This window comes from Rhinopithecus roxellana, chromosome 7 (assembly GCF_007565055.1).
Source record: "Rhinopithecus roxellana isolate Shanxi Qingling chromosome 7, ASM756505v1, whole genome shotgun sequence".
Lineage (NCBI taxonomy): Eukaryota > Metazoa > Chordata > Mammalia > Primates > Cercopithecidae > Rhinopithecus > Rhinopithecus roxellana.
The window spans coordinates 68087137-68103118 of NC_044555.1; the positions used below are offsets into that span (position 1 = coordinate 68087137).

Sequence of the window (15982 nt, forward strand, 5' to 3'; positions counted from 1 at the left end):
ACGACTGAGAGATGTGTTGGAGGCAGAGGCACAGACCCTGGGGGTTGGGGCCAGTCGTGATATGCCCACATTTTCTGGGTCAGAACGTAGAAGGAAACAAAAAATATGTGTAAAAAGAAAGGTACAATGGCCGCCCTAATGTCAAATACCAGAGGAATGGCAAAATAAATATGTTGCCTCCAACTTCACTGAAATATGGTAGACCTATGAAAGCTAATTATGAAGACTTGAGCAACATGAACAATGCTTATAATAAAGTATAACATGCAAAAGGCAAAACACAAAACTGTTTCTATGCTGAGCTCTACAAACCCTGCAGAAAGTATGTCTGCACATGGCCAATAATTGGAAGAGAATTGTGGAAAAACCAAAACTTGATTTATTGTGGTGGCAGGCTTGGTGGATTTTTCTTTCCCTTAGATTTCCATTAATGTTGTTATAATGCTGTTTGTGCAAAGAATAATAAAAACCATTAACACATACAACAATTATACTGGGAAATCATTCTGTCAAGCTGAGAGACCAAATCATATCATTTCCCTGAGCCAGCAAACACACTCGGAAGACATAAAGACAAAATTAGGTACCTTTGTGGAGAAAGGCCGCTACAAGGAATGGGGAGAGATCATGAAATTAGTGTGGGAAGCTGCACATTTGAACTCAAGTTCAGATCCTTCCTTAGAGGAAGGAATTTCACCCCTATATCCTCAGTTTGTTCATCTGCAATGTAGGAATGTTGATAATAATAGCCTGAGAAGCAAACGATCTGGGACGTTCTCAAAGACCTTGTGAAGTGTAAAATGCTGCATATTGTAAAACCTTATCATGACATGTGTACAGATGCTTTGAAACAAGAGTGTTAGATACTGTTTTCCACTGTCACACCCAGTTAACAACAAAGCCAGCCTGGGCCTGTGCTGCTGGGTGGCTTCAGTTGGCAACCACCTTGTCTTCTCTGAGTGCTGGGTGCCATTGAAATCTGATTAAGCAAGCAAAGCTTTCTAGTTTTCCCCTTGGATGGGAAATCATCAGGAAAATGTTGTGGGTTTTTCTCTTCCTCTAAAATGCTTGAAGTCTGAACATGGTGAAGACTTCCACAGCTCTTGGATTCTCAGCTAGACTTGGTCAATTACAAGCTGTGTGTCTTCAGGCAAGTGACCTAAGCTCATGGAGCCTCCTTGGTCAGTTGGAATTAATAGTGCCTACCTCATGGGGTGGTTGTGAGGATGAAATCAGGTGCTGCATGTAAAGCACCTGCTATGTAGTAAGCAAGGAGTGTGTGTGAGCTGCAAGGAGCGTGTGTGAGCTACCATTGTTATTGCTCAAGATGATCAGGGTAGGAAGGGTCTCTAAAAATCACCTGAACCAGGGGTTCTCAACGAGCGGGGGTGAGAGGGATGTGGAGGGGGTCTTGGGGGAGCACTGTGTGTGTGTGTGTGTGTGTGTGTGTGTGTGTGTGTGTGTTTCTGAGACGGCGTTTCACTCTTGTCACCCAGGCTAGAGTGCAATGGCACGATCTCAGCTCACTGCAACTTCTGCCTCCTGGGTTCAAGCGATTCTCCTTCCTTGGCCTCCCAAGTAGCTGAGATTACAGGCATACGCCACCACGCCCAGCTGATTTTGTATTTTTAGTAGAGATATGGTTTCTCCATGTTGGTCAGGCTGGTCTCGAACTCCCGATCTCAGGTGATCCGCCCACCTCGGCCTCCCAAAGTGCCGGGATTACAGGTATGAGCCACCGAGCCAGGCCGAGCACAGTGTATATTATATATGGTCATGCATATTATTATTTCTGCATGGCAACATTGAAAAGTCTTCCACGAGAAAAGCAGATTTCTTTGTTTCTGTTATGGTGAGACCAAGGTATTTTAATAAAGGTGAGGTGTGTACTTAGAAACCACCAATCTCCCACAAACCTTTCATTTTATGGATCCACAAAGGTCAGGTGACATTCCCAGGGTCATGCAGCTACAGAGATCAATAGGGGCAACAGTCCAGCTTCTTTCCCCACCACTGCCACCACCACTACCCAAGAGTTGTCCTTGTGACCTCTGGGATTTCCTCATTAACAGAGTAGAGACACCCTAGGCCACATGGTCATGGCCATATAGCCATTATCAAGCTGGGAGAAACCAGACAAGGCTCTGACATTGAAAAGAGGCAAAAATGATGCTTGAGACTACAAGGAAAGATGTCCTTGATAGGAGACCCTGCACACTGCCGTGTCAGCTCCTCACCACCCCTAGGCAGTACTTTCAAACAATCTGGGCTAACGTGGCCTCCTAAGTGCCATCTCCAATCATGTGGAGTAAATTGTCTTTGATGAAACCTTCATTTCTCTCAATAGCAGATTTTCTATTTCAAAAGTCAATTTCCTGTCAAAATCTCCCAGAGCACAGACAGAGGGATATGGGGTCCCAGGAGCAGGGTGAGGCTCCTGATTGCTCTCCACCATTCGGGTGGAGTGTGTTCTCTGAGTTTTGTTTCTGGCACTGGGGAGGGTAGCAGAGAGCCACCTCTATCAATTCCTTTTGTGGAATTCATAGGCCTGGCCAGGGTGGGGTGCAGGTGGGGTGCTGTTTGGGCCCTTTAAGCTTGTCTCGGAGATGTACAATTCCCTTCCCCATGCCATACAGGAGATAAAAGGCATGCAGTGTCCCTTTGGAATATTCTGACCCACCTAGCAGCCTGGGGCCCTGCTTCTGCTTCTGGGACCTGGCTTTGGGGGTTTCTAGCTTCCTAGGCTTAGCTCTTCACACTCCCCCCACCTCCCCACTGCTGAACACTGCCACTTCTAGCCTCTCTGCTGCCAGAATCTTGACTATCCCAACCCTGCACCATAACCATCTTCCTGGCTGGCTTGGGGGATGGGAGCTGTCTGCCCAGGGTACAGAGCGAGGTTGGAAAGGTTGAGAGTCATGATGCTCAGAGCCAGAGGTCACACTGCTGGTTCTGGGGATGAAGATGGCTCCCCACTGCCCTCATTATTGGGTCTCCAACCCCAGAAACATGAGGTCTGTGTCATGGAAACTTATATACACAGCCGTTTCCCCACCCAGGGACAATAGCTTACTATGACTGCAGCCCAAAGAACCCCCAAATCTCAGTTGGGGGAACACAAGACAAATATGGGCTGGGACTCTAATTTGTGAAGTCTTCCCATCTCAGATAACATGTGGCTCTGGCCATGTGCAATGGCAGCTCCTACCACAGCAACAGCAGCCACCTCCAGCCCAGAGGGATCCGGGGTGAGATGTGACTGTGAAACAGGATGACAAAATCAGGTATGTGTGAGGCAGGCCAGAGAGAATAGCCAGTGGGAGAGCCAAGCCCAGAGTAGGAGCAGCAGTGTTTTAGAAAGGTGGCCCTCCTGCACTTTAGAGGGAAGGCCCAGGGTACTGGTCAGAAAGGCCGTAGGAGGACTGCTAGGAAACACGGGCCAGCTCCAGCAGGGCTTCTGTGGAGCCAGGCAGCAGCCTGAGCAGTGTGCAGATGTTTACTCACTGAGTCGACATAGCAACTTTATGGTATAGGTCCTTTTATTAGCTCCTAAAGGGCATATATAGATGAGAAACCATGGACTACATAAGTGGTCTATAGATTAGAAACTGAGGCTCAGAGAGGTTAAGTGACATGCCCAAGGGCACACAGGCTGTAAATGGTGAGGCTGGGATTTGAGTCCAGGCAGTAGGGCTCCCAAGTCTGTTCTCTTAGCCCCTATGCTAATCTTCCAATGTGAAAGAGGTAAGACAGTCAGGCTGCCCTTGCCTTTAGCCCACTAGCTGGGCTTTAAGACTGGACTTTCCTAAAAACTGGTACAATGATTCTCCACCTGGGGAGATTTGAAGCAGTATCAATGCCTAGGCTCCACCCCTCGGAAGTTCTGGTTTAATTGGTCCGAAGTGAAGTTCAGCCTTCAGAGAGTACAGAGGGTAGGATGGAACTGCGGTTTTCACAGAAGCTCCTCAGCTTAAAAACACACAACATCTCTCCCATCCTGACAATCTGACTCCCTTCTCTAGTTGTGCCTCTCCCTCCAGCTACGGCCCTCTTTCCTCTCTAACCACAGCCAGACTTCCTGAGAGGTGTCTCCCCTCCCCTCCCATTTCCCTCCTTAACCTGCTGCAGTCTGGCCTCTGGGAAGCCATCCTTGCCAAGGTTACCCTCTGAGTGGTGCTAAAGTGAACAGTGCTTACGCCTCAGACTACTTAAATTCTTGAATGCATCTAACCATTCGTTGCTCCTGGAAACTAACCCTCTTCCCACCTCAGGGACACAATGCATTCTCCTTGTCGGGAGATTTCACCTCAGTCTTTTTCTATGGCTTCTGTACCATGCTGTACAAATACATTCTGAAGGTAGGGTCTCCAGAGACCCATGCATGAGCCCTGGCCCTGCCCTCAAAGAGTTGAAAGTCTTTTCAACGCAGGTGGCTCTGGCCATGTGTGAATGTGGACCTCCATCTTGAGCCTTCGTTCAAGCTGGTTCCTTCTCTTTCTGTGTCCTTGGCAAAGATGGTAAAGAGAGTAAATCTCATGCTGAGTCTCTTTCCACCCTGTAAGCAAGAGTCAGTGATGCCTCTCTTCCGATTAGAAGACAGTTACTGGAACGAGGGCTCAATCCATCGCCCATGCTCATTTTGCCAATGTAGTCATTTAGTAATGAAGAACAAAGAAGTCCCTTTGTAAGGAGCTTCTCCCACATGCGACTTGTTTCCTGGGTCCTTGTCCTTCCAAACAAAGAGAAACAAATTGGAACAAGATATGTTTTCAGTGTTTGAAAGCCAGTGATTCTCTTGTGCTTTGTGCACCAGGAAATAGGCTTTGCTGGAATCTGCAGTCTATTGGCGGAAGTGTAGGTAGGTGAAGAGGTAGGGAAGATCAGCAGGGTTCTCCTGATGCCACAAAGAGCAAGCTGGATGACCCCAAGTCTCATCCTTTAGCTGCTGGGCTTTGGGAAAACCCCTTTCCCATTCTGAGCCCCAGTTTCTTCCCTGGATTAAATGAAACTAGTTGTCTTTAGCTCCTCTGTGGTGAAGATGATAGGAGATGACCTCTATGTGCTGTAGAGTAGGCCATTGCTAGGCGTTGGGGGAAATTGAATGGAATTGCATCCAGCCATAGTTCACAGACTCGTTCCAGGCCAAGAGAGAAAGTGTGTGTGTGGAAGAGAGACTTGCAAAAAACAAGGCCTATCCCTGTGCACGCCTCTCCTCTGGGAAGGAAGGGGCCCGCACAGTGACAATAGACCAGGGGCGCTGACTCAGACAGCCAGTTCCTGTTCATTTCCCCTCACTGCAGGACAGCCGCTGAGAGGGAGGTCAGCCCTCCGAGGGGCTCTGACTAGGGCCTTTGGCTGAGAACCTTACCTAGAGAAAGACAAGCCCAACTCGCAGAAAACTTCCCTCGCCTGTCCGCTGTGACTGGGCCGACGGGTCCAGGGTGGCTGTGGGTGGAGTGCAGGGGGGTGGGGAAAGAGAGAGGAAACTCACTTTTGAATCCTGAGTTACTTTCCCTAGGCTGGGCTGCCCAGGAACAACTTTACTGGGCAAAGGAGTATGTGATCAATGGAACCAGGGTGCTGGGAAACGGGGTTCAGGAAAGTCCCTGGGTACCCACTGAGGAGCCTGGGGACAGGGTTTGAGACAGTGTGGAGCCCCTAGGCTCCCTGCCCCCGGTGTGGGCTCAGCACACACTTTTCTCATACGTGAGGACTTGCTGGATGTGGATTCTTGGTTATCCACACCCCTGGGATGGAGAGAACCGACTCTGTCACCCTCTTCTGGATCCGGGGAGGTGAGTCGTTGGAGGAGGAGGGGTGCATGCTCAGCAGAGGGGAGAAGGGAAGGAACTGGGGTTCATGGAGGAGGAGGAGCTTTCTGCACTCACAGCTATGCTGGGGCAGCCTGGGCTGCCTTGGGAGGGTGTGGGACCGCGTTCTAGAGGTGTGCACGGAGGGGCAGGATGGTCACTTAACCGAGATCCTATGAAGGGAATTCATAATCAGATGACTCTGGAAGACAGGGTGGATGTGATCACATCCCAACCTTGATATTCTGGGATCCTAGAGCATTAATAAAAGTGATGGAGGAATTCTGCATGTGTGTATATGTGTGTGTGTGTGTGTGTGTGTGTGTGTGTGTAAGAATTACTGCACCTCTTACTTCCTATAAATTGACTTAACACAGATTCTGAGGCCTTGTCCCTTTGGTAGCAGAAAATTCCATCTCATTCAATCTAGGGGCTTTATTTGCCTCCTGAGCTCCTGCTAAAATGCTCAATTTATTTTTTGCAATACCAAGGCATGTAGGCAAGGAGAGGCAGGAAAGGGGTGCCTGTCACTGGTCTTCTGTGCACACAGGTTGCTACCAAGGGACCAAGAGCTTTCTAATTGCAGTTCAAGCCAGACCTCCTGGCAGTAAGGCAGAAGCAAATACAGGGCCCTGTGCCACACCAGGACCCCTCTCTGGTTTCTGTGAAGAAGACCAGCCATGTGGTGGTGGGGAAGGAGGCGCATGATGCCACAGTGACATGCCCTTGAAAATGTCTGGAAGCTACTGCTTGTGGAGGTAGCTGACCGGACAGACTGAGTCCATGCTGTGTCTCTGGAGTTTTAGTTGGCCCTTTGCATCAGGCGTATGCTCAAAAGGAGTTTATGAACTAAAGTGATTTGAAAGTTGAGTAATGGGACCAAAACCAAAGTCCTGTGAGGACCACGTGCTGTTTGGCATGAAGAAGAATCAGAGAAAAATGATCTTTGGTCTTCAGGTCTTTGAGGGACTGTCACCAGATGACGGGAGTAGATGGGGTCTGCGTGGGGCCTCAAGAGGCAAAGCTGAGGTCTGTAGACAAGGAGGAACTTTCCAACAGACCCTCTATGGGTGCAGTGGGCTGCCTTGAAAAGGAACCAAGGGTCTTGGTAACTTTTACAGGTTACTTTTTTCACAGAGACACGAGTGAGCCCTAGAGAAGAAGCCCTAGAGAAGAAGCAGAAAGCTTGCTCCCACAAGCTTTCTGCTTCCGAGGGAGAGAGAATGGGAAGGAGGGGCCGCCCTTACCTGGGATGAAGGCCCAACACCCCGCCCCGACCTCCACCTTCACAACTTCTCCCCTGGTTTGGCCTCCCGCATCTCTCTCCCTCCTCTGGGGCTCCCTGTTTCCACTCTCCAGTCCGTTCTCCACTCTGCAGCCTGAGCGAGCCTTTACAAAACAGACACAGCTGCTCAAAATCCTCTGATGGCCTCCCATGACCCACTGGTGAAAGTCCAGATTTATTTCTCTTCTCTATTGCCTCCTTTCTACTCTCTAAAAACAGAGCCGAGATAAGATCGTTTCTCACTCTAAAACAGCTCTGACATTTCATAAATCTTTGTCCTAGACAACTGGAAAGGGCTATATTTAACCTTCCGTCTTGTAGCTTTTAATGGAGGGACTTGCTTCAGGCACTGCCTTCTAATGCCACAGGAGACCAGAGTCTTTTCTTTGTTCTCTGCCAGCAGAGCCGCAACCTCAACAGGCAGAGGCCACAGCTGGCCTCTCCCTCCAGTGAGACACACAAGCTGCTTGGCCAGGCATCTGCCCTGGAGCATCCACCTTCCCCTGTCTCTCTAGGTGAAGGAGGTCCCTGTCCCACCCTGTGAAGTGTGACCCTTCAACTTTCTTATCTGCATATACTTGAAAGACTCCTCATTAACCCCGTAGCTGAGATAAGTTGGCCAGGTGAGCACAAGAATAGGTCAGACAGGGCCTGAAGGTATGGGCTTGGGAGTCTGGGCTAGGGGAGGGAGCCAGAGAGAAGAAAATGTATGGTCAGGGGTCTGGCTGCACAGGGTGTAGGGGCAAGGGTGGGGAGGGAAGCAATGCTAAGTAATGTACCAGGCCCTGTGCTAGAAGCTTTGCATTAATTGCCTCCCCTTTCCGGCCTCTTCTTGCCTACATGCCTTGGTATTGCAAAAAATAAATTCAACACTTTAGCAGAGTCCAGGAGGCAAATAAAGCACCAAGGTAGACTGAGATGCGTTGTCTTTGCATTGATTGTATTGGTTGTGTGAACCTCACAACAACCTTGTGAGGTGGGTACCATCCTTACCACAATATGCTGCAGTGAGGAGCCTTAAGTGACTTAAGTGACTTACCTTAAGTCATACATAGTTAGGAAGTGACAGAATGGGGATTGAACCCAAGCCCGTCAAACCCCAAAGCTTAGTTGCTTTGCCTAGTCCCAGGATGTCCCTGGCTGACTTGGCACTGTCCTTTGGAGCAGCTCTGATGTGCTGGCCTCCCTCATTTCCTTGGGTTTCTTTTATAAACACTTGAGCCTCTGGTAGGTTCTTTCCTACCAGCCCATCACCCAGGCCTCCGGCCCACCGCCAACCTCGGCCAGGCTGAAGAGCCCAGAAGTTTGATATCTCTGATGGTGCCCCATGCTCTCAGGCCACATGGGCTGGCTTCTCCCACACTCCGTACTCCAGCCTTGCAGATAACAGCTACTGGAATCAGTAGCCTAAAACAATGAACTATACTATTGTTTTTTTCCATGTTAATAGTTCCCTGGACTTCTAACACTAACCACCTCTGTGGCCTTGGACAACTTGTGTCCCTCCTGTGGTCCCAGCTTTCCCAGAGTGGGAAGATAAGGCACTCTCTCCAGCCCTTCTGATTCAAAGAGTCTAGGATTCCCAGGGTCCCCCTCTCTCCAGCCTCACCCTTGCTGGTTTCCCCCTACAGTGCTGGGATGAGGGTAGCCAAAGGAACTGATTTGGAAACCTTCGCTGAGCCAAGCAATGGCTCCAGAGCCAATGGACACAGCGACAGAGAGGCAATAACAACCACATTTGTAGGCTATTTTATTGCTTACCAACTGTTTCCACAGTCTGTGAAGTGGTAGGGAGGAAACTCCAAGGCGATTTTAATGGTACATAGTACAGCTTTAAAGAACATTGAATTACATGGTGAGAAAATGATTCTCTTTTCCTTCTCTTTCCAGCTTTCTGATTACATCAAGGAGAAGGTCTCAGTGTGGTGCTATTCTTCAACCTCTGTAATGCTTACTAATCTTCTTTCGTAACAAAGCTAGAGCAGGCCTCGGGCTCAAAGACATGGACAGGCAACAATATCTACATAGAATTTAATTACTCTCTTCTGTTCCCATTGTATTTCTTTATACAGCCACTTTCTATTTATGGCAAGTGATACTCCTTTTGGTTTTGGTTATGGTTTCCATATAGAATTTCTTTTAATATAGATTTATTTGTTTAAGAAAAAAAAACCAATTCACTTAGAGAAAAAGGTTAAGTAAATTGTAAATAGAACCAGTGGTGCCTATGTACAGCAAAACTTGTGAAACTCATACCCCAATGCCCAAAACTGGGGCAACACTGGAATGTGGCATTCAATCAGCAGATGTTTTCTGAACACCAAGTTCCTATGGCTTAGAAGGCCCTGCACGATCTGTCTCTACTCTTGTCCCAGACTTTATTGCCCTTGCTCCCCCTGCCCACACACTCTGTTGTGCCTTCCAGAATGTTGTATTCTTTTTCTGGAATGTCTTTCCTATATCCTTGCCCACTCATCAAATCTCAGCTCATCCTTCAAGACTCAGTTTAAATGGCACCTCCTCCAGGAAGCCTTCTTCCAAATCCCCCAGGTTAAGTTCATCTTAGCACCAGGTTCATGTCTCTATTGTAGCATCTCTCACATTCCCGTCATCATTTGCTTACAGGCCTATATCCTCCACCCTTGGTTCCCAATGCATTTTATAAGAAAAGCTTGAGAAGAGAGGGGGAGAGAGAAATATAACTGTGAGTGAGGCCTATGTCAGTGACTGGTCCTGGGGACTATCACAGCTCCTGGTGTCATTTGGAATTGAGGCTTTCCAGATGCCAAGCCAGAGCCTGCACAGGCCACAAACCCAGCCTGGAGCCTGCAGGTCACATGAGGGAAGTTTATTGGGGGTACTTCTGGGATCAACATCTGGAGTCTAAGGGAAAGATGCAGGACTGGTTGGAGGGAGAAATTGGGCTATGATGCTGTCCTAATGACAGCCTCAGCTGTCACTTGGGGAGCTCTGGAGCTGGGTTGGTCCTTTAGAGTTGTTCTGAGTCAGGGTGAGGGGACCAGTCCTTAGATGCAGGCTGCCCCCAGGAGGAAGCTTAGCCTTGAGCAAAGCATCTCTGTCTGAGGAGGTAACTGGGCACTTCCCAGAGAGGGCTGTCAGCCAGCAGCAGTCCCATGGCTGAGGGAATAAGGCCTTCAGTCCTGAGCGGGAATGTGGGCACACATCACAGTGTCCACCACAGGGGTCTGGTCAGAGCCTCTGGGGCTTCAGTGCTGGGGAGGCAGCAAGGAGAGGACAGTGGTTTGGAGGGCAGAGTGTGGCTATCAAGAGTTGGAAGCTGATAGGACCTAGTAAGTGTTTACTAAAAGACAGAATGGCTGGGTATGATGTTCCAGTCACTGGGCTTACAGGCAAGGAGGATACAGAGGCAAACAAGTCACAGGGAACTTCTGGTATTACCGGGGTGACAGATATATAAGAGGACTATTCCAGAACAATGCAGTAAGTGATGTGATGTGTACCTGTGATGTGTACCAAAGACCAGGTTTCCACAGCACTTTGTTCGTGCTTTTCTTGGAGGCCTTCTATTATGACCCTTCTAACAACCCTCTAAGGCACGAATTATTGTCTTCACCCTAAACATGTGAAAATAGAGATCTAGGGATTTGCTAAAGCAAATCTAAAGACCTCACTGCAAGTCAGACCCCCCCAGGCTGGGATGACCCCCAACACAGCCTGCCTTCATAGCCCAGGCCCTCTCCCCTGTACCACCCAGCCCCTCTCAAAGACACATGCAGTTCTTTGCTTATTATATATATTTAATCTTGACCTAGCACTGCAAGATAGCAAAATAAGGGTGTCAGAAGAAAGTAGGTTTTTACCTTTATTTTCTTAACTTGCCTATTATGTTTTCAAAAATAGATATATTCGGATCATATTTATAACCATGATACTCTTTTTTATTCTGGTTTTCTTTTTCCTGCACCTTCTTAACCACCTGTGAAATTCATCCATTGCACATATTTGCTCTTCCATATCTTGTCTCAAAAGTGAGAAAACTAGGATCAAAATCCAGTTAGTTCCTTTTGAGCTGTAAGGGGGGAAATACGGGTATTTTAAAATGTCAGCCTATTCAAAAAAGCAAAACTTTTTTAGTTTGAAACATTAAAAATGTATGAGACCAAGAACACCTCTGATTTTCTGTATGATCACTGCTCTAGAGAGATTTTTTTTTTTTTTTTTTTTTTTTTTTTTTTTTTTTTTTTTTTTTTGGTGGCAGGGAGTATAGTTTGAAGAAAAGACCACATAGAGGCAACTAAAAATCCCCTTTGAGGAGTTGGGTCCCAGGCGGAGCAGCTGCTCCCTACTCCCTCCCTGCCACCCGTACGCTGCGCACTCTCCCCCACCTTTGTGCCCACCCTCCTCCTCAAACTCCAGGCCAAGTCCTTTTTTTCTCTTCCTTCCCTGCCTGAAAGATTCCTCAAGGCCTCCTTCCCTGTCAGATGCCAATGAAGGCAGATTTTGAGGCTGAACAAAAAGAATTCTAGCACCTCTCCCAATGGGCCTCCTTGTGGTCTGCCTGGTACCAGAGTTCACCTAAAGCAAAGCTTTTCTCTAGAGCTTTCTTAGCAGAAGTCATCATGCTGTAGAGAACCAACAGTTGTTTTATGTTTCAGAGGAGAAAGATGTTCCATCTTCATATGTTCCCGGCAATAATAAAGATACACATGTTCTGTAGCCCTCACATGACTTCATTTCCCATCACTACCACAGGACCCTAGTTAAAATTTCCTTTCTCTTTGGATCTACCAAAGTATCTTGCTGGCCTCATTGGTTAAACAAGGGGGCCCTCATTTCTCATACTTCCTTATAGGGAGCTGCAGTAAGTAATGCGGGTCACAGGGAGGCGCAGGGGTCAGCTTTCTGCTTTAAAGATTAGCAAGATAGGCCGGGCGTGGTGGCTTATGCCTATAATCCCAGCACTTTGGGAGGCCAAGGCAGGCAGATCACTTGAGGTCAGGAGTTCAAGACCAGCCTGGCCAACATAGCAAAACCCTGTCTCTACTAAAAATGCAAAAATTAGCTGGGTGTGGTGGCAGGTGCCTGTAATCCCAGCTACTTGGGAGGCCGAGGCAGGAGAATCACTTGAACCTGGGAGGCAGAGGTTGCAGTGAGCCGAGATCATGCCACTGGACTCCAGCCTGGGAGACAGAGTGAAATTCCATCTCAAAAAAAAAAAAAAAAGCAAGGTAAATAAACCACCCTTATCAAGATGTAATTTTCAAAGGGGTAAAAACATGACTCTCATTCAAATGTATAGTGATCACATGTCAAATATTTATTTAACTCATTACAGTAAAGCTGATTTTTTAAATAAGATACGAGAGTTAAACATATACTTACCTAAAAAAGTTAAACATAGAATTACCATATAATCTATCAGTTCCACTTCTAGGTATATACCCAAAAGAAGTGAAAACAGAGACTTGAATAGGTTTGTTCAATTGCATGAACATTCATAGCACTGGGCTATGAGTGGGCCTGGGCTATGAAGGAAGGCTGGGCTGGGGGTCATCCCAGCCTGGGGGTCTGACCTGCAGTGAGACATTATTCACAATAGCTGAAAGGTGGAAACAACCCAGATGTCCATCGGCAGATGAGTAGAGAAATAAAATGTGGGATATCCATAAAGTGGAATATTATTCAACCAAAAAAAGGAATGAAGTTCTGACACATGCTACAATGTAGTTTAGTCTCGAAGACATTATGCTAACCGAAAAAAGCCAAACACAAAAAAACAAATATTGTCTGATTCCACTTCCATGAAACATGTAGACCAGACCAATTCCTAGAGGCAGAAAGTAGACTAGAAGTTACCAGGGCCTAGGAGAGGGAGAAATAGGAAATTACTGCTTATCAGTTACAGTGTGTCTGGGGTGATGAAACATTTTGGAAATCGATAGTGGTAATGGTTGTACAACATTGTGAATACGTTTCATGCCATTGAATTGTACACTTAAAAGGGCAAATTGTATCTTACATATATTTTACTGCAACAAAGTAGTTTTAAAAAGGTATGAGAGACTTCACAAAAATGCTGGAATAAGATTTAAAAGTTGGGGCCGGGCTTGGTGGCTCACACCTGTAATCCCAGCACTTTGGGAGGCCGAGGCGGGCGGATCACGAGGTCAGGAGTTCAGGACCAGCCTGGCCAACATGGTGAAACCCCATCTCTAGGCCGGGCGCGGTGGCTCAAGCCTGTAATCCCAGCACTTTGGGAGGCCGAGACGGGTGGATCGCGAGGTCAGGAGATCGAGACCATCCTGGCTAACACGGCGAAACCCCGTCTCTACTAAAAAATACAAAAAACTAGCCGGGCGAGTTGGCGGGTGCCTGTAGTCCCAGCTACTTGGGAGGCTGAGGCAGGAGAATGGCGTAAACCCGGGAGGCGGAGCTTGCAGTGAGCTGAGATCCGGCCACTGCACTCCAGCCTGGGCGACAGAGCGAGACTCCGTCTCAAAAAAAAAAAAAAAAAAAAAAAAAAAAAAGAAACCCCATCTCTACTAAAAATACAAAAAATTATCCGGGCGTGGTGGCATGCACCTGTAATCCCAGCTACTCGGGAGGCTGAGGCAGGAGAATCGTTTGAACCCAGGAGGCGGAGGTTGCAATGAGCCAAGATCATGCCATTGAACTCCAGCCTGGATGACAGAGCAAGACTCCATCTCGAGAAACAAACAAACAAACAAACAAACAAACAAACAAAGTTGGATACAAAACTGGTTAGTTCTGGCCGGGTGCGGTGGCTCACTCCTGTAATCCCGGCACTTTGGGAGGCTGAGGCAGGCAGATCACCTGAGGTCAGGAATTTGAGACCAGCCTGACCAACATGGAGAAACCCCATCTCTACTAAAAATACAAAAAGTAGCTGGGCGTGGTGGCGCATGCCTGTAATCTCAGCTACTCGGGTGGCTGAGGCAGGAGAATTGCTTGAACCTGGGAGGCGGAGGTTGAAGTAAACTGAGACCGTGCCATTGCACTCCAGCTGGGTAACAAGAGCGAAACTCCGTCTCAAAACAAAAACAAACACAAAAACTGGTTAGTTCTACAGGGTAATAAAATGGTAACCTTTGTGGCTGCCTTTTCTACCAGACAGAATTAATTTTCATTTCTATCAGACAAAAATCATTTGCAACTTACCCATCTTCTACAAGTTAACTTTTAACTTGACTGAGTCTGGGACTTAATCAATAGGGAATTGTAAGTCAAACAGCTGCATGGATGGTGCTCTCACATGTTCCTGAAAGGGTATCAGTGATATTTTTTGCCTTGTTGTCAAGTTTTAGATAATTTTTCTTAACAACTTAAATAATACATGACAAAGCACAATTTTCACGTGGGTCTCCGTGAAATGGCCTTGACTTTGGCTTCAAGGCCTGACTCTTCTGGACATTAGCACCTTGGTGACATTTTCTGGGGCCCCTTATCAAGCCTACTTCAGTCCATACTACACATCACCACCAGACTGACCAGGCTGCAGTAATCTGTGATTTCACCACTGCTCTCCAGCCTGGGTAACAGGGAGACCTTGTTTCAAATAATAGTAATAATAATAAAGAAAGGAAAAAGTTCCTCTGGGTACCACCTCAAATCACCTTCATTACATATTTGATTGTGTCCTAATTCATTGGTGCATTGGCCTCACATGAAGATGGCCTTTGTCTCCCTCCAGCATGCAGCCCTGACCTAAGCGTTTGGCAAGTCCTCACTACATACCCTTCAGTTGGCTGATTGTCCTGTCCTCTTTGTAAGCTTGCCATCAGAATGCTGATGACTTTCCCTTTGCCCCTTTATTGTGCACAAAGTCATTGAAAACACATTTCCTGTCCTCCAGGGACTTGTATTCTGACTGGGGGAACAAAAGCAGGTGTCCTAGACTAGTCAGGAAGATCTAGGTTCCTCTAAATCACTTTCTACTTGTGTCACCTTGAACAAGAAGCCTCCCTACCCCTCAGTTTCCTCATCAATGAAATGAGAATAATAATGTCAATACTTGCCTTGCCTACCTCGTGAAATGGACAGGAGGATTTGTTAAAAAAAAAAAAAAAAAAAAGAAAGTAAAGTTGTGAAAGTGCTTCGTAAACAAAAGAGTGATACTCACATTTTAGTTAAATGATTCTGTGGAAGTTAACTAACAATACAAGATAGCCCAATAAAGAATGTCACAAGGCAGCTTCCCAAGCTCAGAATGAGTCCCTGGGATACTCACTCGCTAATGGGCAAGAGGATTCCAGAGGGCTTGCAGGAGGTGACTGGGTCATATAGCATGAGTGAAAGGAAGTTCAATAAACTAGGGGTGGGGTGGGAAGGAAGCAGTATCTAGGTGCACAGAGCACAGGGGAAGCAAATTGAATAAGTGAAAAAAGATGAACACCTGCTTGGGGCTGGGGAGGCATCCCAGTGGCCTTTCCAGAGGAAAGTGGGAAGGGGCAGTGGGAGAAAAGGTGAGATGCACCCGGAGCACTGAGACCTCCAGTGCCAGGCTTGGGAGCTGGGTCTGTCTGCTCTAAGAAGCCACTGGGGGATCAGGGATGGAGGAGTGTAGAGGGAAACCAAGTTTTAGAATGCAGGTCCCTCTAAGAGTGGGACTTGTTATCCTGCCTGTAATTTATCATTTGTGTGTTTTATTGTAAAATAAAATGTGAATTCATTGTAGAAAAAATAATCTAAAGTGAATCAACAAATATTTATGGTAAAAATGAAAGTCTGCCTTTAACTTGACCAATTCTAGTCTTTTTCGAAGACTACGCACATTAACAGTGGGGTGTATATCATCCCAGAACTTTTCCTATGCATATGCCTGCATGTGTGTGTGTATTTATATCTTGTTTTTGTCGTTGTTGTTTTCTGTTTGTTTGTTTGTTTG

The 15982-nt window shown here is 47.0% G+C and overlaps 1 protein-coding gene across 1 annotated transcript in view; it reads left to right on the top strand.

The window, feature by feature from the left end:
• Positions 1-5482: 5482 nt before the first annotated feature.
• NHSL2 (NHS like 2) overlaps positions 5483-15982 on the top strand; it is a 70988-nt gene continuing 60488 nt past the window's right edge. Inside the window, exon 1 of the mRNA XM_030933929.1 lies at positions 5483-5795. Coding sequence (XP_030789789.1) covers positions 5753-5795 — 43 coding nt within the window. The 5' untranslated portion in view covers positions 5483-5752. The remainder of the gene's footprint in view (positions 5796-15982) is intronic.